This window comes from Emydura macquarii, unplaced genomic scaffold (assembly GCF_026122565.2).
Source record: "Emydura macquarii macquarii isolate MOO-44397 ecotype Brisbane River unplaced genomic scaffold, CSIRO-AGI_Emac_v2 contig_1477, whole genome shotgun sequence".
Lineage (NCBI taxonomy): Eukaryota > Metazoa > Chordata > Testudines > Chelidae > Emydura > Emydura macquarii.
In genome coordinates, this window is record NW_027131614.1 from 13,474,538 (window position 1) to 13,497,504 (window position 22,967).

Consider the following 22,967-nt stretch of genomic DNA (forward strand, 5'->3'; position numbering starts at 1 on the left):
AACTAGCTTGACCTTCTTGAGTCTATTGCTAGAAGGCATGTTTTCTAATGCTTTAAATAGTTCTTGTGGCTCTTCTTTAAACCCTATCCAGTTATCAACATTACAATTCAAGAAGTGACACCAGACCTGGACACGCTATTCCAGATTTTTATGGGGATGGCAAAAGGCACATACCGTCATGAAGGCCGCACACCTGCCAGATTTCAAACCTCTGCTCTAAAGCACTAAGAAGCTAGAGCTTTCCAGAGAAAAGGTTGCCAGAATTTACATGGACAAAGCCAAAATATTTCCCCCTTGCTTTGTTCTTGAAAATGGCTGGACCATTTTAGCTAACATTTTCCAAAAAAGGACAGCCTGAAGCAGACACTCACCGAGAATAAATTCAGGCCAAAAGTCATCAAATTTATAAGTAGAGCTATGTGTTCAGCGTCAAACCAAAAACTAAACAAAAATTTCTTCAGGTCAACAAAACATTTCATTTTTTATTTAAAAAAGAAAAAAAATCAAGTGAAATTTGAAATGAAAAGGTGTTTCAAATCAAAATGTTTAATTTAGAACATGTTGAAAGAAAACATTTGCATTTTGGGGAATTTTTATTTTTGTTTTTTTCCCCCAACCAAAACATTTTGGCAAATTTGACATGAATTTGCAATGTTTCAGTCAACCCAAATCTGTATTTTTCAGTGAGAAAGAATTCCATCTGAAAAATTTTGCCCAGCATTATAAGCAACTAAGAACGTGGTCTTACAATAGGAAGTGTTGGGCACCCTTAATAATAGGGGGTGCTACCAGCTGCATGTATAATACTTATATATATTTAGTATGCCGTGCTATAGAGCACAAATTCATTAAGTCCTAGAATAGAAGACCCCACTAGAATACCCTGTTAAATATTTGCTAAGAAGGGGGATGAGATTGCTGGTTATGTATGGAAATTTTTAGAGAATCAAACAGATTTTACTGTAACATTCATAAACACTGACAGCAACATTTCTAACTCGGATGTCGGAAATTCAGCTCCTAAATAAAAGTGGCCTATTTTTAAAGTGGCTGAGTACCTAGCCTCTCAATAACTTCAGTGGGGTTTTTTGGTGCTTGGCACTTTTGAATTTTTTTTTTTATGTAATCTGTTAAATACAGATTTAGGAGCTTAATTTTAGGCACCCACATTTGAAAATTTTGGCCTCAATTTACACAACGGGTCAAAGTCTATGAGATACTGAGTGCCCCTAACTCCACTAAAATTGATGCAAGTGGAGGTGGGTCAACTCTTAGCAGAATTAGACTCTCAAAGAACAAACTTTAATTTAAATATTAAATGAACAGGTATGGCAGGATCAAGTGGTGAGGCGAACAGGTATGGCAGGATCAAGTAGTGAGGCTGTTTAATGAACTCGTTTTTTACTTCTGGAGAATTATGTTCATGTTCTGAATCAGATTACAAAATGGATGTTCAGGAAGAATGTCTTCATCTAGATCAGGATTCAGCAGATCACTTAAGAATGTGCTTAAGTCCTGTTGACTTAAATGAAATTTAAACACATGATTTGTGCTTTGCTGACGTGGGTTCCTAAACCCTATAATTTGTCTTGAAAGTTCCCAGGCTATTTGAAATGATTAGCTTGTTAACTTAGGAGTTGTCCAGTGTTGGAACAGTGGTGTTACAAGATGATGATGGGAGACACAACAACTGTAAAGGGCCACAATGTTCCCAAGGAACTCTGGATGGAGTGCAATGAATAGACTCTCTTACTATACATTTAAATAGGTGCAGCTTGCATTCCCTATACAGCCCTGGTGACATTGCCAGTAAACAGGGAGTGGAATCGTGGCTCTGCCACTCTGCGTTGGTAAATTCTGGTGCCAGGGCTAGTCATCCACATCCCTTGTGCTCATCAGTGGTTGCAGCTAAATTATGGCTGCTTCTTGTACGTTTACATGGAGGGGGATGGGGCCAGGGAATAGGCCCTCTCTGATCTCTCCTTTCAAATCTACCCCCAAACCAGAACACCCACAAAGGACCAGCCGTTATTTGGCCTATGGAACATAAACCTCTGCTCCAGATTTCCTTACCGTGTTGTAAGTAGGGCCATTTTCAACAGATTTACTCAAAAATGTGCTATTTCAAGTATAAACATTTATGCTTCAAGGTTTCAAATCTCCAAACTGGCTGACTAAAATCTGTTCATTTTATTTCCCTGCAGCATGTGTTTCATGGTGGTAGCACACTTGGCAGTATTTATTTGTGGTCTCAATCTGCACCAAGGTGTTTTGCCAAGATAAATAGGGGGTGGTGGTGTTCCAAAGAAAATGGATCCCTTTGTAGGTAACATATTGCACGGACAGCAGCAAATGAGTTTTGATTATATTGTACTATATATACTAAATCAGGGTTTGAAAACCCATTAGCTCCCCTCATTATACATGCAATCACTAATTACTCCTGCAGTAAAAGGACAGTAAATTAAGAAGGGCTTCTGAATTAATAATCAATTACAGATGAGAAAAAAACCCCAAACCACAGGTGAACCCAGCAAAGCAGTAATAACAACAAAAATACCTCCTTAGGATGTTGTGTTTATAATGATCTGTAAAAAGTAATATTTTAAAGGTCCCATGTATTTATCAACATAAACTGTCAAACAGTCTTTTCACACACGCTGGGTAGGGCATCAGACTGGGAGCAAGAGACCTCGATCTTATTGCAAACTCTGCAAATGATCAGTGTGACACCCTGAACAAGTCACTTCCCCTCCTGTAAAATGCGAATAACGATATCTTCCTTTGTAACATGCATTGAGGTTTACAGATGGTGGTGTTATAAGAAAGTGAAAATTTTAATTTTTTTCAGCATGATAAACATTCATAATATTTTCTCATTTACTTGGCAATGAATTTTACTCTAATTTCAGTTGATCTTACTTGAAATGCTTTTTGAGACTATAAAAATGTAAAAGCTATTACAAGTGTAAATTGTTTAATTCCAGGAGGACATTAGTTCAAATTGAGATGGAGGGCATTGGAATAAAGCCATCTAGAAGAGTACTGAACCTCCTTGGTAGGGAAAATATAATGCAAAGTGAGTTTAATCATTCTTAGAACATAGCAGTCTTATAAAAGCATCAGATATAACCTTACCTGCCTGTATAATTAGTACAGCTAGATTAAAAAAATGGGATAACTTTTCACAAAAAATTCTTCAAAAACATGTCCCTTTTCCCACCTGAAAAATGTGTAAGTTGGAATATTTGACCAGCTCTAATAATTAGTCATTCCTTTTGAAGATGAATGAATGATAGATGGAGACAAAACAACAAACACTATCACTGCAAGGAAAAACCTGAATTGTAATAGAAGAGAGGACTTTATCCATCAGTTTCTCCATTAAAAGCTGCTAAATAGAACTTCTGTTTTAAAAGAAAATATTTTAAAAGTTTGCTTTTTAAGAAAAACCACCTTTGCTTTCTGTCTTACCTGAGGGAGAGTGCCTTTGACTAAGGCAGGGATATCTGCTTTAGAATAACCTATTGCAGTTAAGCCATCATCAACATTCAGATCAAATAAGAATTTCCGGAGCGTGTCTGCCAAAATAAGCCCAGCATCTTTGATTCTGGCAGTGCGGATGTCAGCTCCTAAAACAAGAAAAAGCCTTGACTGTAGGGTGGAGAGAGAGAAAGAAGCCATTCTGGATTTAATTTAATCATAATATCAGCTGCATATATATCCATACATAACAGTCTACTCGCTAAAAGCAACACCAAATAAAAAAGGGGAAATCTCTGTCTTCATTTTGCAGCTAGACTAGTTTGTAGTGATGGAATAAAACAAAATCAGGAGAGGTAAGTTAACTGCTGCCAGAAAGACTAAATGCCATGTCAAGTTAACTTCCTTTCCTGCTGTGCCTTCCCTGGAAAATCACATTTCAGTCAGACAAATTGCTGGAAGCAGTGGTGGAAAGGAAGTTAGAGCAGATCAATGTCAGTGGGATAGTCATAATATTTATTTTTAGGGACAAAGTGCCACATACTAATTTTTTCAAAGCCATGAGTTTGCTGACATCTAGAGTATGTGTGAACCAGTGACTAACGATTCCCTCCCTGTCTCAATTTTATGTTGACAAGCTTTCAAACAGAGGATAAGAGTGTGTGTGTGGGGGGGGGGGAGGGAGGGGTGTGAAGGTTGCGGGGATGCTTTGGAGAACTCTATGGGTGGAGCTATCTCAGGTGCTTGGATAATATATTGGTTAGTATGATATAATAATCTAGATTATAATAAATAGGTAGATTAGATAGAAGAGGAGGAATTACAGTCTAGAAACAGTTTTGAAAAGGGAGGTAAAAAGTCAACATTTATGGAAAAAACTACAGATGTTTCTTATAAAAAGGCTATTCCCCCCTTCCTTCCCTGGGTGCCCATAGTTCTGTTAGCAGTGGGAAAGATGTACATGAATAAAGGCAAGAAAAACACCTCATGTTTTATTTTTTAACCAATTGGGCCAAATTCATTCCTAGTGTAAATCCAATGAAGTTACACCAGAACTCAACTTGTCACATGAAGTTTACTGTACATGAGTAAATGTGAAACAACTACAGGAAAATATACTCTGGTTCTCTAAAAATTCAGTGTAACAGTCAAAACAATTTAAAGTTAATGGGAGGACAACAAACTCATTTCAGAGGGCTTTGATGTTTGGAGAGTAAAGTAGCAAGATGGCAGTGGCTATAAGAGATTAGGTGATGAAACATGATGGAGTCTCATATGAAGTTTCATGCTACTAGAATTACTGCCACGCAGTCAATGGCCATTCTGTGTGTTGCAGTATGGAAGGCAGTCAGAATATAAGGGCTTCTGGGAATGGTCAGACAGTAGCAAAAGAGGAGGAAAGAAAAGAAAAAAATGAGGGAGAGGGAGAAGGTCTCAAAAGTCATAATAAGAAAGATGATGAAAAAGATCCCAAATTATGTTATAGTTCCAGTGATCTGCCTTTCGGTAACTAAAGAATGCATCATTCTTTGGCTGCAGTTATAGTTCCGCTACTGCAATAAATCTATGGCCACACACACCTATTTCCACTAGGGGAGATATTAAGTTTTTATTTGGCTGTACTCAAATATGCAGCTGCAAATATTATATAAACATGGCTGTTTGTTACTACTCTGCCTCTAGTCATGGCATTTGGCAACCTAACATATTTGAATCAGCTACTGCAGTCTCTTGGACACTGAATTATGGTCTCAGGGTAAAGACCCAAGATGAGAATCAAGTTAATTTACACACACTTGATATATAAAAGGATTCCATATAAAATGTAACAGCAAACTGACAGTAACCAGTTTAATTTCCATTGAGGAAGTCAAATGGAACTTGAAGAATTGAAATGTTTTTAGCAGCAATTTATACTGCAAAACTAGAGAAGATGCTATTTGACTAGTTAGCCTTAAAATAAAGGAAGAATCTTGTGCAATAAACGATGGTTCTTCGAGATGTATGTCCCTAGGGTGCTCCACTGTAGTTGTGTCTGTGCCCCTGCGCTGCTGATCAGAGAACTTTGGTAGCAATCTGTCCCATCCATGCATGTGCTACTCCTCACCTGCCACGAGGCTAGCCAGTGTGTGCACGGGCAGACCTTTCTCAGTTCCTTCTCTACCGCAGAGTCAACTATTAGAACTCGGAAGGAGGGCAGGTTGTGGCGTACCCGTAGGGACACACATCATAGAATCCCTGCGTATTAAAGATGGGGGAGCTACATTACGCAATTGGTAACAGAGCTTAATACAGCCGGAGACCCACTTAGAGGGTCGCTGTGCCTTTTGGCCTATCTGCAATGGACAGGAAAAGTCTCGGAGATTTCCTGAAAGCCCTTGTCCTGTCCACATAAAAGGCCAAGGCTATTCTCACATTGAGCGTGTGGAGGATGGCTTCCCTATTATCCTCATGAGATTTGGGAGCTGAGTAAGCTGATCCATGTGAAATGCAGAAGTCACCTTGGGAATGAACTTTGGAGGTAGCCTAAGTGTGACTTTGTCTGGGAAGAACACAGTAAAAGGGGGATGCACCATCAAAGCCGCTATCTCCCCTCTCCTTCTGGCAGAGATAATGGCAATGAGAAACACAGTCTTCATAGAAAGGTGAGTTAGTGAAGAAGTGGCCATGGGTTCAAATGATGATCTAGTCACCCTTTTTAACACTAGGCTAAGATCCCATTGGGGAGTAGGGAGCCTGGGTTTGCTATGTCCTTAAGAAAGTACTTCATATTTGGATGGGAGAAGATTGTGTATCCTTCTACCTGCTGGTGGAAGGTTGCAATTGCTTCCAGAGGAACCTTCAGTGAATTAATAGAGAGCCCCAATTTCTTTAAAGCCAACAGTTAGTCTAGGACAACCGGTAGGATGGCTGCACTAGGGGTGACACCCTTGGGCTAGCCTCAGATCTGGAACCACTTCCATTTCTTGAAGGTAGATGAGTATTTCTCTTTCTACTGCATAACAGGACCTCCTGTACCTCCTCACAGCAAGATGTCTCTATGTGCTGGAACCATGAAGGAGCCATGCTTTGAGATGCAGAATCCGCAAATTGGGATGAAGAGTGCATCTCTTGTTCTGTGACAGGAAGTTAGGAGTGATTGGAAGAGTCATTGGTGGACATAATGCCAGCTGTGACAGATGAGGATACCACATCTGTCTGGACCAGGTGGGAGCAAATCAGTTTGATGTTTGCTTTTTCTCTTCTTATTTTCAACAGGAACTTCAGTAATAGAGGGAATGGAGGAAAGGCTTAAAGAAGGCCCTTGTCCCAAGGAAGGAGAAGAGCATCTCCCATGGAGGGTTGTCCGATACCCGCTCTGGAGCAGTACTGTGGACATTTCTTGTTCTGGTAAGTAGTGAACAGATCTATTACCAGTATCCCCCATTGTTGGAATATGTCATGTAGCATCACTGACTATCTCCCATTCGTGGTCATGTGGGAATTTGTGGCTGAGACTGTCGGCCACCGTATTGCGTATTCCCGGTAGATAGGCTGCTGATATTAGGATGTTGTGGGGGATGCAACAGTTCCATAGTTTTAGTGCCTCTATGCACAGGGAATGAGGCCTGGTGCCTCCCTGTCCTTTTATGTAATACATGCAGGCCATGTTGTCTGTCATGACTTTTGCGTGCGTGTCTTTGATCAGTGAGAGGAAGTGAGCGTGTTTCTGACCACTCTGAGCTCGAGCAGGTTAATGTGGAAGCATATCTCTGTTGTGCAACCATTGAGATGTGCACCCCATCCTATAAGGGATATATTGGTGGTGAGGAATAGAGATAGGGAAGACTGAGCAAACAAGATTCCCATACAGATTTTTACTGGGTCCTTCCACCAGTCCAGGGATTGCTTGACACTGGTGGGAACTGATAGAAGTTTATTTATGTTGTCTCTGTAAAGCTTGTAAATCGAACTGAATCAGGCTCGGAGGCATCTCATGCGTAATCTGATGTGAACAATAACCGATGTGCCTGTGGCCACATGCCTCAGAAGCTGGAGACAATGTCTGGTTGAAATTTGTGGGCTGGATTGTACTGTCTCTATCAATGAAAGACTGAGAAAACTGTGATGTGATAGGATTGCCTTTGCCTGAGTGGAATCAAGGTTGGCTCCTATGAATTCTAGCCTCTGTATCAGTGTGAAGGTTGATTTTTGTTCATTGATCTGTAGGCCCAGATTCAGAAACAGGTCCCATGTGGCCTGAGTGACTCCTTGGGTCTCTGAAGGACTGTGCCCTGAGAAGGCAATCATCCAAGTCTGGGTAAATTATGATGCCTTGAGCACCCAAGTAGATGCCACTACTGAAAGGACTTTGGAGAATACCCTTGGAGCTGATGAGAGGCTGAAAGGGAGTAATCTGTACTGGTAGTGGTCCTAGCCCAGTGTGAATCTGAGGCAACGCCTGTGACTCGGTATGATGGAAATGTGGAAGTATGCATCTTGAAGGTCGAAGACTGAGAACCAATCTCCTTCCTCTATTGTTCGAATGATCATTGATAGGGTGATTATCTTGAATTTCTGCATTTGATATATCTATTGAGTACTTGGAGATCAAGCATGGGTCTCCAATGTCCCTTCTTTGGTAACAGAAAGTAGCGAGAGTAGAAGCCTTTGCCTCTGAAATGTACAGGCACAGGTTCTATAGCTCCTATGCTGAGGAGATAGTTTACCTCTTGACGTAGTAGACTCTCGTGAGAAGGGTCCCTGAAGAGGGACGGGGAAGGGTGTTTGAAGGAGAAATGGATGGCATATCCATTTTGAATAATCTCCAGTACCCACTTGTAGGAGATTATCTGTTCTCAAGTGCTGCGGAACAGGATAAGGCAGTCTTTGGAAGGACGGGCGGGGTCTTCCAGCGTGAGGTTGCAAGGAGGGCATTCTACAGGTGACTCGACCACCCTGTCAAAACTGATGCTTCGAAGTGCAGGGCTGAGAAGCTGTCTGTTGGGGTCCCAATTGCTTTCACCTGGGGAACCTTGGATTCTTCCTCTGTGGCTCATACACTCTTTGTGACGAGTACTGAGACATGTATTGTGATGACCGGGGCTTAAACTGTGGCTGAGGGCTGTATTTTCTTTTGTAGGCCAGCGAGTATATCCTTAGCGATTGAAGAGTCGCCTGCACATCCTTCAATGTGTGAAAAGACGTGTTGGTCTCCTCGGTGAATAACTTTGTCCCCTCAAAAGGAAGGTCCCTCCATCATGGTTTAGACATCTTTAGGGAAGCCAGACGAGCGCAGCCATGAAGCCCAACTCATAATAATGGCTGTGGAAATCAAATGTGCCACCATGTCGGCCACATCTAATGCGGACTAAAGAGACATTTTAGCCACCACTGGCCCTTCAATTAGTCTTTATAGGAGTGCGGAAGCTATTCAATAAAGGAATCGAGATTCATAAAATTCGAGTAGTCATATTTTGCCAGCAAGGCCTGGTTATTTGCCACATGGAACTGGAGGGAGGCTGATGAATATGCCTTTCTGTCAAACAGGTCCAGATGTTTCCCATCTCGGTCATATGGGGTGGATTTAAACTTGTGGCCTCTAGAATTAACTGTATCCACAGTGATGGAATTGGGAGGCAGGTGGGAAAATAGAAATTTCATGTCCATTACTGGCACTTAATACTTTTTGTTCTCCTGCTTGCATGTTGTTGGGATGGATGCAAGGGTCTGCCATATGACTTTGGTGGGGTCCAGGAGTGCCTCATTAACCATGAGGGCCACTCTGGAAGAGTGTACAATGTCCACCAATTTGTGGTGAAGCTCAGTCACTTCCTGCAACTGTAAATGCAGGGCTTCTGACACCCGTTGAGCTAGGTTCTGGAATGATTTAAAATCATCAGCCATGGATGGCAGAGGGGGCATCACCACCTCGTCTGGTGAGAATGACAAGAAAGGAGCTTGAGGAGTGTCTTCCTCCTCTGCCCCTGCCTCAACTTCCTTCCTCGGCTGTTCAGGGGGTTCCAAAGCCTTTGAAGCCACAGATGAAGGAGGGTGCCTCCTTGCCTGTTGGTATACCACATTAGAAGCCTGGTTGGCTTGCTGCCTTTGAGCCTGCCAAGAGTCCCAGTACGGCCATGGAGGGCCATTGGTGATCCCTCAAAAGTCGAGGGTGATCTCTTTCACAGGTTTTATTTTATATGGGTCCTTTGGTGACTGAGGAGTGCGATCCTTGAGCCACAGATTCATTGGCAGACGTTGCAGGTGGGGTTGGGAGACAGGGTTGGGCCACGATTACTGAATGACAGTTATCTGTCCTTTCTTTTCTGGCATTTTTCTGCGACCAGGGTGAGACGATTTTCCTCAAAAGTGGTCGTTCTTCTTCTGACAAGTCTTTGCCAGTTAGCCCTGTCTTGGACTATTGTCTCTCAGTGTGTGATGTTGATGCCACATCTCTTGATGTTCGTCTTGAGGATATCTTTAAAGCGTTTCTTTTGGCCTCCCCGTTTCTCCTCTCTTTTGGTGAGTTCAGTGTACAGCAATTGTTTTGGTAGGCATTGTGACCCGTCCCGTGCCCAGGGTAGCCCCCTAAAAATGCCTGTAAAGAGAGAGCAGGTTCTCCCAACACTGGTAGGTGACATGAAGTCATGCTTCCCAACCAGCCACAAACTGCGCTTCTGAATCCCCACAGAAGCCAGTACACAAATACATACAGCCCTCTTTACTGCATTTCAGTTTCTGGCTCCCAATTAGCCACTGGGTCCAGTAAAGAGACCAGTTATTTAAACTGTATGCTCTTTACTAAAAAGGTTCCCTCTGACCCCAAAGGGTCAGCCACAGCACCAGATCAATATAAGTTTGGATCTTACCTAAAATACCACGCTGCCAGCCAATCCTTTAGTAACTAAACTAAAGGTTTATTGCAAAAAGAAAGAAATAAACCATAAGAGAAATGTTAAAGGGACAAAGCAAATCAGATACATACATATGATTACAACTCCATATACATTCAGTTTCTGGGAGAATTGTGGAGTTTGCAGGCTTGTACAGTTCCTCTGGCATACATCAAGTACCTGGATGGGTCTTAGTCCTTCGGTTCAGTTGCAAGTGAATTGATCCAGAGGTAGGTATGTGTCTGTAGCTGAACAGGAACAAAGACAAAATGTTTCCCAGGCCACCGCCTTATATATCCCCTGGCCCTGGCTATGCTATCTTGTGGAATTTTACAGGAACTAAAATGGAGTCCAGAGTCACATGGGCAAGTCCTGGTGACTCATCAGGTGATGCTGGCTTCTTCCCCTGGGCCCCTTGCACCTGTGAGTGTCTCAATGGGCCATTAAGCAGGCTATTGTTCTGCAGCCAGTCTGTCTGAGATGCCACTCAGACAGCACAATCTGAAATACTGATATACCAAACATACCTATAACTTCCATTACATGTATCACATATGAACATAAGTATTACCATCTTACCTAATACATTTTAACCTTTCTAACAGTACCTGGCATGGCATATCCCACATGGATTATTATGATTTTGACATATTGATGTCAAACCATATAACAAATGCCCCCCCCCCCCCCCCGCCAATGACAGGCATGCATCAGGCACGCACGCACGCACAGTGTCCAGTCCTCAGCTGGTGCTGGATAATCAGGGCCTCAACACTGAAGATATTGGCCTCCATGAGGATACTGACGTTAGTGCGGTGATCCTCCTACTTTACATTGAGGATCTTCTGGAGAAAATGCTGGTGCGGGCATTCCAGTTTTTCAGGTGTTTTCTGTAGATCATCCAGGTCTCGCAGCCATAGAGGAGAGTTGAAATTACCATCGCTTTGTATACGAATAGTCTAGTGTGTGTTCTGATGTCGTGGTTGTTGAACACCTGGTGAGACAGTCTTCCAAAGGCAAAGCTGGCACAGTGGATTCTGTGCTGAGGTTATGGAGGATAGACGGTCTGGTGGCTGGTACCATGGTTGGCCAAACCATGGAAGCTGAGGGTCAGGTGGACAATATGCCTGGTGCTCATACTGAAATTGGGTCCCATATACTGGGTAAGAGCAGCGGTGGGAACCCAGGTCCTCTTGCTCACTTTCTGACTCAGACAATGAGAAAGATGGTGCGTGGCAGGGAGACGTCAGCGAGTCCAATGCTCTGGGAGAACTTGATGCCAGGGCCCCAGTACTGAGTGTGGGCGAGTCTGGTGTCAGACACCGAAAGATCCATTGCACGCTGGAAATCTGGTGATGCGGATAGCGTTGGCACCGGTGGTGAATGTCAGTACCAAGAGGCTTGCGCTGATGGAGCCAGAGATGCAGACCTGGCCATATGGGCTGATGTCTGTTATGACATAGCTTTCCCCGGGGTGGATCTTTTATGCCTTTCATGACCCCACAGTACCAGTACTTCTTTGCCCAGGCCCATTGGGCCTTTGAGCAGATCGCTTGCTCTGTTGGCTCAGTACTGTACGTGCCCTGGGTACCGGCATTAGGCAGCTTCGGTGCCATTGGTACCAATGATATCGGAGATTGTTTCTGGCTTGATCGGGGCTTGCTGAGGGGACTCACAGACCTTTCCTTAGCGGCCTGACGTGAGCGGTTCATCCCTAGCGATCAGCTACCTTTGAAGTAGAAGGCTGTGGTGAGAGTTCTTGCCAGGACTCCAGGGGCTGAAGGGCCAACTCCATAAGCAAGAGCTTGAGCCTTTAAACTCTGTCTTTCCTGGACCTGGGTTTTAGTTACTGGCACCAGCCACACCTTTGTGGACCATGCTTTTCTCCCAGGCAGCGAATGCACAGTGAGTGTCCGGCAGTCACTGGGATAAATTCCTTGCAACTGAAGCACTTTTTGAAGCCTGGAGATACAGGCATACTCTTGTCCAAAAGGGTCCCCTCCCTACCAGGGTTGGATTTCTTCTTTCCTTATCTTTTTTTTTTATTTTTTGGCATGGCCAACAAAAAACCAAATGAGGTAACAAAGGAAAAAGGCTTCAAGGAAAGCTAAGATTTACAAAACTAAAGGAAGTTAACGATCCGTGAACAGAGAGCTCTTAGCTCTATCCTCTAGCCAATGGTGGTTGAGAAGGAACTGAGGAGGAATGCCAGCGCACCCAGGCGTGCCTTGTGGCAGGTGAGGGGCAGCAAATGTGTGCGTGGGACGGACTGCTACCAAAATTCTCCAATCAGCAGCACACCTACAGTGGAGCACCCATAAGGATACTACTCGAAGTAGAACCAAAGTTCTAATTCTCCAGATACTCTGAGCTGGCCATCTAGCACACACATTTTTAGTATTTCCTCAGCGAATGTATAATACAGAGTATTACCGTTTGAGTACTATTGAAGGACTTCTTGTAGGAACATAGAAATTGTTATATTTAATCAGACCATTTGTGCATCTGATCCAGTATCCCATCTCTGAGTGTGGCCAATAACAATCACTTTGGAGGAAGGTGCAAGAAACCTCATATGCAGCAATTACAGAATCATTTGCCCACAGGGGAAGTGTCTTTTTAACTTCTTGAGTCAATGGGTGGCATATGTTCTGAAACTTAAGTGTCTAAATCCCTTTTAATGTTGTATCTATCCTATTTAATGTAAGTGTATATGTTCTCACTATCCATATGAGGATCTAATCTCTTCTTGAATCTTACCAAGCTCTTAGTCTCTGGATATTTTGTAGCAATGAGTTGCACAGGTTAATTACACATTGTGCAGGAAAATATTTCCTCTTTAAAAGTGTTTCTTGCTTGCCGTGTTTAATTTTTATTTGTTTTGTAATCACTTCCTTTAGCTAATGTCGATGGAAGTGTACTTAATATTCCCTGTGTTTTATGATATCTACTCCTAAGTGTCTTCCCTTCATACACTGCAGAGACATCGGTCATGACTGCTGTCTGCTAAGTGAAATCAAGCTAATCTTCATTTCATAGAAGAATTTGTTTTCAATTTGAAAGTTTTCCAATTAGAAAGATTTCTAGGGTCAGCTCCTCTGCTGTCATGTGCCACATTACTAGCAGATCCTGACTGTGAGCCAGCACATGCAGCTGCAGGATGATCACTCCAGGGCAAAGAGGGAACCTGTGGGAGTGTAGAGCTAGAACAGGCTTTCTTACATGACCTAACCTTCCAGCATAAGAGGAGTGGCCAGAGGAAAGGAGAGCATGGCTGGGATGGATGTCCTTATACCATTTCCTCACTACATTTTGGCTCTTTGGGGTGTAAGTTAGAGCAGTCTAAAAGGACAGTGGATGAAACCTAAAGGCTCCTTTAACTTCTGCCTGGAGACACATGAATCCAGGATTGGGGGAAGTGTCAAAAGGGAGCTTTATGCCATCTTTGTATTACGCCCAGAGGCCCCTTGTGCTGTGTGCAGCTCAATCAGGCTCCAGGATATAGTCCCAATTTTTAGACTCTGAATTATCACAACACACCTCTTTATTCTTTATATACAGAGATTCCCCCCTCCTCCCAAGCAATTTTTGAAAGAACTTCATTTGTACCACTAAGTTTTATGAACAGAGATTCATACCTAGTATCTCTGCAGCTTCCAAGTGCCGTTCGGGGCACATCTGTGCTGTGAAAGTAAATACTGCTGGGGACGTGAGCACCACAGAAAGACCATGTGGCTGGAGAAAAACAAAACAGCGCACATTAATTGGACTTCTAACTGCTAATACAATAAGTTTGTGAGGGGCTCAAGTAATGTAAAGCTTGTTAAGCAAAGATAAGTATGAGAGCTAGGAATAACTGCAAGAAAATGGAAAAAATCAGTTCTTACCACTAAAGGATGATCGACATTATAATCCTTTGCTTTGTAACTCTTCACCAAGCCAGAAATAGGGTAAGACATTCCATGGCTAAAGAAGAAAGAAAGTGGTCAGGGAGCTAGGCTGGGACTCAGGAGACCTGCGTTCAATTCCTCGCTCTGCGACACTTCCTGTGTGACCTTGGACAAGTCAGTGAAGGACGGATTTTTAAATGTATTTAGGAGCCTAAGTCCCACTGAAGCCAATGGGAGTTAGGAATCAACACCTTCAAAAATCTGGCCCTTAGTTGCTCTGTGCCTCAGGTCCTTATCTATAAACTGGAGATCACAGCACTTCTCTGGTGCTGTGACGAAAAACATTAAAAGATCGCAAGGTGCTCAGATGCTATGGTAATAGGGTTGGCTCAAAGTACCTGAGAAACAGATTCTTCACCTTATTATCAAAATCTGAGAGTTTCTCATCATGTTACAAGTGCTTAAGGGAAAGTTTTGGAAGTTTATTTATAAAAGGAATTTTACTTGATCGTACCAAATGAATGCAGAGACGAGTTCTGAATGGATGAATATTTATAAGCTGCAATAATTTTTTGTAGAATTTTTGGCATAGGCCGTGATTCAAAACATAGAGCACATACATAACTGAGTGTGGGAGTAGTGCCATTGACTTCAATGGGAACACTCATACGTATTTTACTGAACTGAAGACCTGATGGTTGGTAGCTCATTTGGATGGCATTACTTAAAACTCTTTAATTATATCCACAAAAAAAGTTAATTATAGCTCATTTTAGCCTGCAAACAATTAACCCAGTAACAGGAAAGGCACAAGTTTTTTCCTGTGTGTATGTTCACTCTTGTTATTATAGGGGTGTTATTTGTGCTTATTGCAAGGCTGCACAACTGATTGAATTTTGTTTATTTTAAAAGAGTGAACAGTGACATTTTTTTTAATTAAAGAAAAACGTTATGCTGCCTGTGCAAATAAGCAAGGTAAAGTAGGTCAAATTTTGGTCTTAGCAACTTTCATACTTTCATACTTTCAACTGCATTATCCTTATGAACAGCAAGAGGTACCTTACTCCACAAATGGTCCTATCAACTTCAGTAGGACTACTCATGACATAAGGTACTATTTCATGTGAAGAAGGATATGACAATCTGAGCCAAAGCATTTTATCACATCACTAGTTCAGGGACTGCTTGTCTGAAAGATTCCTTTGCAATTTGAAACAAACACAGAGAAACAGGGTTTTAGAAAGGATCTGACATGTGCTCTCTACTCACCAAAGATGAACACCAGCATTTCCAAAGCCAATACCAGCAAAAGCACTTGCTAAGTGCATGTAAGCCCTTGCTTCATGATCATCAGGGATTCTGACAGCTCTGTACACAAACAATGAACACTAAGAAATCCACACCTGCATTGATACACTCAGAAGAGAGGGAAAAATGCTTCTTTAGGGGTGAGTAATACAGTCAGAACTAAAAAATGGAAAAAAAGGTGGGCAAAGGATCAGATAGAAAGATAATCAAAGAGAAAATCGTTTTACACTAAACTGCTTCAGTAAAGGCAAAACTCACCCTTCACTGTACAGCAGTTGTGTAAATGGGATACAACCCATCACTTCTTCACCATGATTGTTGTGATGATCAGGGTCCAAACACCCCAGGGAGAGAACTCCAAAGAATAAGCAATTGAATCAACTGACTGTATACAGTATTGCTGTGTTATAAAAGTGTATCAAGTAAGGTCTTTTCTAAAAGACGGTGACATACTGTTAATTAATACCATTGCGAAATGTATGTATTAACAATTTATGGGGAATTATGGATACTTACTGATGTTATTCTTTGAAGTCTGTGACCTAACAAAGGGAGAAACAGGTTCTCTCCCAGACAGGAGTGAAGGCAGCTACCTACCTGTCTCCAGTGTAAATTAAGCTTTATTGAATCAAAACAATGAATGCCCCATTTACACACAAATCAACAGGGGGATCGGAAGTCAACAGGAAGGGTAGAACAGCAGGAGGTCACCCTGACAATGGAGACAAAATAATGTGTTTTGGGTAATAGTGACCTGACACTTACAGAACAGCACTCTGATTCTGGGAATGTTGGGTCCCCTGGCCTGGAGGGCTGGGGAGCCTGGCAACTTGATGTAAGTAAGAAAACTGCTTAGACAAAGACTGTAACATGCTGAGATTAAGTTTTAGTCACTAGAAAACATGTTTGATGTTGGTTTTATTTGTAACCTTTCCTATCTCTTTCACTCTTGTAATCACTTAAACCTATGTGCTTTGTTAAACTTATTTTTGCTTTTTCACAAAACCATCTCTGTGCTGTGTAGTAAACTGAAGCATGGGCCTTCAGCCAAGCCACCAGGCTGGTGCATGCTCTGCCTATTTGGAGGCCGATAACTTGATAACGTCTGTGAGGGTCTAGTGAGAGGGACTGAACACTGCAGGGACAATGGATTTGGGGAGACTTGGGGCTGGAAAGGCTGCTGGTGTCACCCAGTAAGAAGTAACAAGGCTGGTGGAAACCAGAGTGAGGCCACTGTGCTATGAACCAGGTTGCTGGTGTCAGGGCTCTCTCTGAGCCAAAGCTGCACAGCACAGAAGCACCCAGGCAAGGCAGGTGGTGACAACCCTTTCCCAGTCTGGGTGATCCCCCAAAGCATCACATTCTTTATTATGGTTCATAAGCTGGAATTATGGCCACTGTCCATTCCCTTCCACTATGGTTCCTGCCTACTAGCATAAGTGCAGATCCCAGACCACCTCCAGCTCTTCCCTCAACATCATCTTATTTGGTGCTGGCATGGAGCCTGCCTTCAGAGCTTTCAGAGGACTTGGCCACTCCCGCTCCTCCCACCTGGGTCTGCTTCAAGAGTTTGATGACACAAAGGGACTCATGGAAAAATTCTACCCTAAAGGAATAATAAATAGGATGTCAGCATAACTATGTTCTACGAAAGCTTTTTAGATGGAAAAGTGTTGATCCTCAGAATATATAACATAGAGCAGCTGAAAGTTACTCACAGACTAGATCTACATCTCTAAGGACTGAATCCAACTCCCACTGAAGTCAACAAAACCCTCTCCATTTAGGCTGTCCCCTAGATGAGCTACTTTCTAATAAATACATTTTTAACACCTAACAGATGAATGTGGACATTTATTTGATGTACTTACATAGTATTTTGTATAAATGTCTTTTCATTATATTGAAAGCCATGTAGCTAGATGCTCACAGTACTTGTGTGTCATCTTATAATGTGTTCTGCCTAAGGCTGTTATGGAAAGATGAATACTAAGAGGTACATTTTCAAAGCATTGCTCTAGGATTTAGCTGTGCAATTCCCATGGCTATACGTTATGGGGATACTCAACTAAATCCTCATGCACTGCTTTAAAAAGTCACTCCTGCGGATCAACTTTGTTAAATCTAATCTAGTTCCCATTTTATTTGACATTTTCTGCCTTGCTAAGGACAAAGCCAGGGTCTAGGATAGAAAATAATGTCTTAATATAGTGATTCACCTATCTCAGGGTATGTCTCCCACCTCGCAGGGTCCTAGAGCTTGGGCTCCAGTCTGAGCCCAGATATTTACACAGCTGTGAAACAGCCCTGCACACTGAGTCACAAAGTCAGCTGGCACGGGCCAGCCACAGGTTTCTCTTTGTTGTATAGACCTATCTTCAGAGTCTAGCACTCAGGTTCTCACCAGCAATCTTCCTGCCAGGTGTTCAGGATCAAACCTATCATCAAGGTGAAAGATTGCTAGACATACATTACCTTTTCAAATACTTTGCCACAATGCGCAATGCGTGGACAGCCCAGACATCACTGATAGGGTTGCTGCCTTGGTAAGCGGGCCGATTGATTGGATTTGAAGGGCAGGGACTGCGCATGTTGTAAGGAAGAGCAGTGTATGCTTCCAATGCATGGCTAAAAGGAAGAAATACTTGAAAAGGGAAAAGTTCCATTTTTCTCCTACACACAGTCTGTGCTGCAAGGGATTTGATGTTTTATAAGCTCAGTTCCACTGAACAATACGGAGCTCCTGCAAAAGGGGCAATCCCTTCCTACAGAATAGGGAGGCATTTGAAGACTCCAGGATTATAAATGTAATAATTTACCTTCTTTTAAAAGTTTGATCTTAAAAAAACTGGGATGACGATATTCAATAATACCAGATGGAACTGACTACACTTAAAATCTCCTAGGTATGTCCAGTTATGGTGGTCATGAAATGTAAGCATTTTTAACCAATAGATAAGCACAGCCAAATCATTTGGTTAAAAATAAATAACTAAGCTCCTTTAAAAATAATGAATTTTTCCAGACACTAAAGTCAGCTAATAGTTTGAGAACTATGACAAATATAACTTTCAATACATTTGTCATCCTATTTTAACATCTGCTGCTACTTTAAGGTGTCTCTGCATAAACAAGCAGCTATACCAATGAATCCAATCTTCTACATATTTTATGCAGTTAAAATCCTCAATCTATAATCATTCCAATGTGTCTTTCAGAACTTAGAAGGATTTTTGTGCTAAGAAATACACTAAAAGCACTGGTTTGGAGCAGCCATAATGCAAACACAAGCTGGGGAGGATTGAGGGGGATTGAGACCTTGTCTGCAGTGCTCAACACCTCACAGACTTCCACACAAAGCTTTGTCAATGTGCTTCAGTCCTGACCTGTGAAATCCATGCTATTCTAGTCTCTGCTCAAGAGAGGCAGATGACTGTTAGACATCCTAAATTCTGCAGTGGCTTTGCCATGTGTCATCTATGCTCCAGCAAAGAATTTAAACCTTCAAAGCTGGCCTCAAGGATTCACTTTTCTGATAGGCAGTATTTTGGCCCATGCATCCAATGTACATTTCATCTTATACAACTGAAGGAAGCACTTTGATTTGTTTCAAGGATTAGAAGGACTGAGGAAAACGGTGTATTTAAGAAACAGGAAGGTGGGACTGAGATAGACTGAAAATGGACACGAGGGAAAACGATCTCTCTCCCTTTAAAGTATGTGTTTTTCTAAATTAAGATGATGCCCATACCTCCCTACTCCAAAAAAATCCAGCAGCCCACAAACTACTTACCAAAGCACATCAAAGCCACCGTTGGCCACCACTCGTTCTGGCATATGGAGCGTATGCAAAGGATCAATCATACCCAATATGGGCTTAATGGCTCTAGATGCAATGCCTATAATGTGAATTTTTAAAAGTCTGTTGTTAAAAAGAATTACTGGCAATAAACAACACAGAAAAGAGAAAATCTTAATACTCAAAATGTAAAAAAAAAGTTATAGACAAGTGATTGCCATTAATGATAAGAGGAAAGGAAAGGGAGAGCTTGAAATACATTTGCATCTAAATTCTATTGAGAAAAGCTGACCAAGTTTCTGCAAAAATAGTCACTTTATCAGTCTTAAAGACAATCTTTCTGGGGACTGATCCATGCAGGCAATGGGATAGGCTTTTCACCTCTACATCGACAATTCAAATCCATCCTAGGAAGGTAGGCTGCTGAAGGATGTTACTAAATGCTCGCTGATCAGAACCCTGAAGTGAAAAGAGCTTATGCTCTTCATCTTGTCCCAGGTTTCTACATCCCAACGAGGTACAATAGTTTGCACTCTGGTTGGAAGACTCTGCAGAAAGGGGGCAGACACCAAGACTACCCGCTCAGCCCTAAAGTGATCCATATTTTCTGTCCCAGCATAGGAGGAGGAAGGGGAGACTGTCAACTAGTAGAAGCAGAAATTGATTTCTTAATTTGGAAGGAATAAGACTTGGTGGAGAATAAGGGCTAGTCTAACACTTAAAACTTGCAGCGGCACATCTGTAACAGTACAGATGTGCTGCTGTGAGAGCGCTTGTGTGGCCACATTATGTCAATGGGAGAGGGCTCTCCCGCTGACATAATAAAAACACCTAAACGAGTAGCGGTAGCTATGTCGGTGGGAGAGCGTCTCCTGCCGACATAGCTCTGTCCACACAAGCGCTTATGCAGGCAAAACTTATGTCACTATGTTTTTTTCACACACAAAAGTTTTGTCTGCATAAGTGCTCTAGTGTAGACCAGGCCTCATTCAGATTCTGATTTACCAATAACTTCTGCACATCTGTAAGAGGGATTGCAGGTCTCGAATTTGGGTCTGCAGCTACCACTAAGCAGCTCACTGGTATGAGCAGAGAATCCTGGCAGACCCAAGCTCACCAGAGGCACTGGCCACAAAGCTCCTGATTGGAGGAGACATTTGTCCTCTATCATTGGCTCAAACTCACTATTTAAGCCAAACGGAGGCACAAGAAGTTGTCTGAGCAACTAAGTGAATCCCTGGCTACTACATCAGACCCCCCCACCTGACTACTGATCCCTGACTTGTTCCTGCCTGCCTGCCTTGTTCCGGATCCCTGCTTCTGTGCCCCACCCCCACCTACTGACTCTGCTCCTTGGCCTGATTCCTGCCGGTCTTTGGCTCCAACCCCTGGCCCTCAGCTCAGGCTCCGATCACTAGGCCTGACCATCACTGCTCTAACCACTAGAACTGACTGCTTACGTCCCATCTTTGACAATCTGCTATTAGAACTCCTTTACCTTCACCAGCTAACATGGGAACTTTGTCTTTATTTTTTATTTGTGTCATTTACTGGCTTTGATCAGGGTCACTAACCTCCCCTCCAAAAAAATCCAGCTGACACACTGGCTTTGCATGTACATATAAAATCTAAGGGCACAGGATGGTTATCAACTGGAAATTCGTAGTTTTGAAATGGGCTTAATGGGTCTGTGTAGCCGGGAGGGATGGTTCCCCTCTGAAAGAGACCCAGAGGGAGAACCAAACCCACCCTGGCTGCTAGAGCCCAAGAGAAGATCACCTGACCGGAAGCTGGGAGGCGAGGCCAGGCCTTTAAAACACCGGCCTGTGAGCTCAGTCAGGCGGGGCTGGCTGAGGGAGAAGGATGCCTCTCCCTGGAGGCTCCACGCTAGAGCCGGGCCAGAGGCCCCCGCTGAAAGGGAAAGGCCGGTCTCGACCCCCGACTGGGGACTGACGGAGAGCCTGCCTGAGTCCCCCGTTGCCGGGGAATCGGATGGGAACCCACCGGAGTCACCCGCTTCCCGGGAGCCAGAGGAGGACCCGCCCAGGCCGCCTGCTGCCAGGGAACCCGACGAGGATCGACCCGAGCAGCACCGAGCCTGGGACTCGGAGACCCTACCAGCCCTACCGGCGACCTGGGGGCCGCTGGACCTAGAAGAACTCCCATCCGAGGAGGAGCCCATGGAGTTGCCCGAGCTGCCACCGGTGGACGAAGAGGGCCTGATTGGACTACCACATCCCAGCGGCCTGGAGGAATCAGGTACCTGTGGGTACGGGGAGGAAGAAGCCCAGGGACAGCCCTAAACAGAGGCTGAGTACGGGCACCTGGTTGGCGTGTTGCGGCCGGAGCCCTGCCAACGCAGTGACAGGTACCCCTGCCACTGCTAGGGCCCTGGGCTGGGACACAGTGGAGACGGGTGGGCCTGCATCCCCCTCCCCCCTTCCCGAGCCACCCCGGGAGACCCTCACCCTCCTCACTGTCCCAAACACTAGACTGTGTGTTGCCTCGCCAGCCCCGCTTATAGGCCGGGCACTGGACTGTTTGTTACTTGGCCAGCCCTGCCTATGGGCCGGGCGCTAGACTGCTGTTTTCCAGCCCTGCCTACGGGCCGAGCGCTGGACTATCCGTTGCCTGACCCGCCCTGCCTAGGGGCCGGGGCGACGGACTATTGGCTCGCCCGCCCTGCCTAGGGGCCGGGGCGACGGACTATTGGCTCGCCCGCCCTGCCTAGGGGCCGGGGCGACGGACTATTGGCTCGCCCGCCCTGCCTAGGGGCCGGGGCGACGGACTATTGGCCCGCCCGCCCTGCCTAGGGCTGGCGAAGGACTAGACTCCCACACCAGGGAGAGTCAGGAAGAGTGGTCCCCCTCCAGAGAGGACTCGGAGGGGAAATCCCGACGCTGCCCCCAGAAGGGCATGTTTACAGTCTGCTATACTGGAGACTAGAATGTTTCCTGCAGCAAGGAGTGTGCGTGAGCAGGTGACTCTTGCCTGGAGTGAATCCCACAGGATACCCTTCCTCTGAGCTGGAAACCCTGCAGGATGCCCTAGCAGCTACATTGTCAATGTGATTGTGGTTTGGCCCCAGCCACACTGGTCTTTAACCTAACTGCTCATAAGCAAGCAGCCATCAGCCAAGCAGAATGCATGTTTGGTTCATTTTCTAGAACTAACTGAGGTTTTTCTGCATTTGGTATCTGTATCTTGATACTTTGGTGATAGGTTCTTTAGACATGCTAATAATAATACCTATATAATTTAGTCTGACTGAAATCATGACTAATCTGAGTTAAAACTCCTTAATCTTCCCTGTTGGGCTCCATATATTGCAGCATACCCATATATTGCAGCATACCCAATGTTAAAAGCCACCCAATGTTAAAAGACAATTGTAAAACCTCAGAATAGCTATAAAGTTTAATGATGACATTTTAGCCTTAATCCTATTTTCCAGGGATGAAAAGGTCAAAGGAAGACAGTGTCCCTTTCTTTTACTGCATTGCAGGCATGAGGTCCCAAGAAGTCAGGAGAACAAACATTTGGATCCAATTATACAACAAAGAACTAGGGGTCTTAAAAATAGGCCAAAAATAAAATAAAATAAAATAAAAAAGA

At 43.7% G+C, this 22,967-nt stretch overlaps 1 protein-coding gene across 3 annotated transcripts in view; it reads right to left on the reverse strand.

Moving 5' to 3' along the window:
• The window catches only part of ADHFE1 (alcohol dehydrogenase iron containing 1), a 52,180-nt gene that overhangs the window by 19,330 nt on the left and 9,883 nt on the right, over nucleotides 1-22,967 (reverse strand). For 2 of the 3 annotated variants that reach the window (XR_010920872.1, XM_067553675.1), the window contains exons 8-13: nucleotides 19,347-19,452; nucleotides 18,029-18,181; nucleotides 15,515-15,613; nucleotides 14,243-14,321; nucleotides 13,994-14,090; nucleotides 3,475-3,632 (exon numbers count right to left, since the gene is read on the reverse strand). Coding sequence is in view for 2 of the 3 variants with exons in the window: in XM_067553675.1 (XP_067409776.1) it covers nucleotides 3,475-3,632; nucleotides 13,994-14,090; nucleotides 14,243-14,321; nucleotides 15,515-15,613; nucleotides 18,029-18,181; nucleotides 19,347-19,452 (692 nt within the window). In the remaining variant the exon portion in view is untranslated. Of the gene's footprint in view, nucleotides 1-3,474; nucleotides 3,633-10,529; nucleotides 10,604-13,993; nucleotides 14,091-14,242; nucleotides 14,322-15,514; nucleotides 15,614-18,028; nucleotides 18,182-19,346; nucleotides 19,453-22,967 lie in introns of those variants that run through there. The other variant, XM_067553676.1, reaches the window with a different exon arrangement.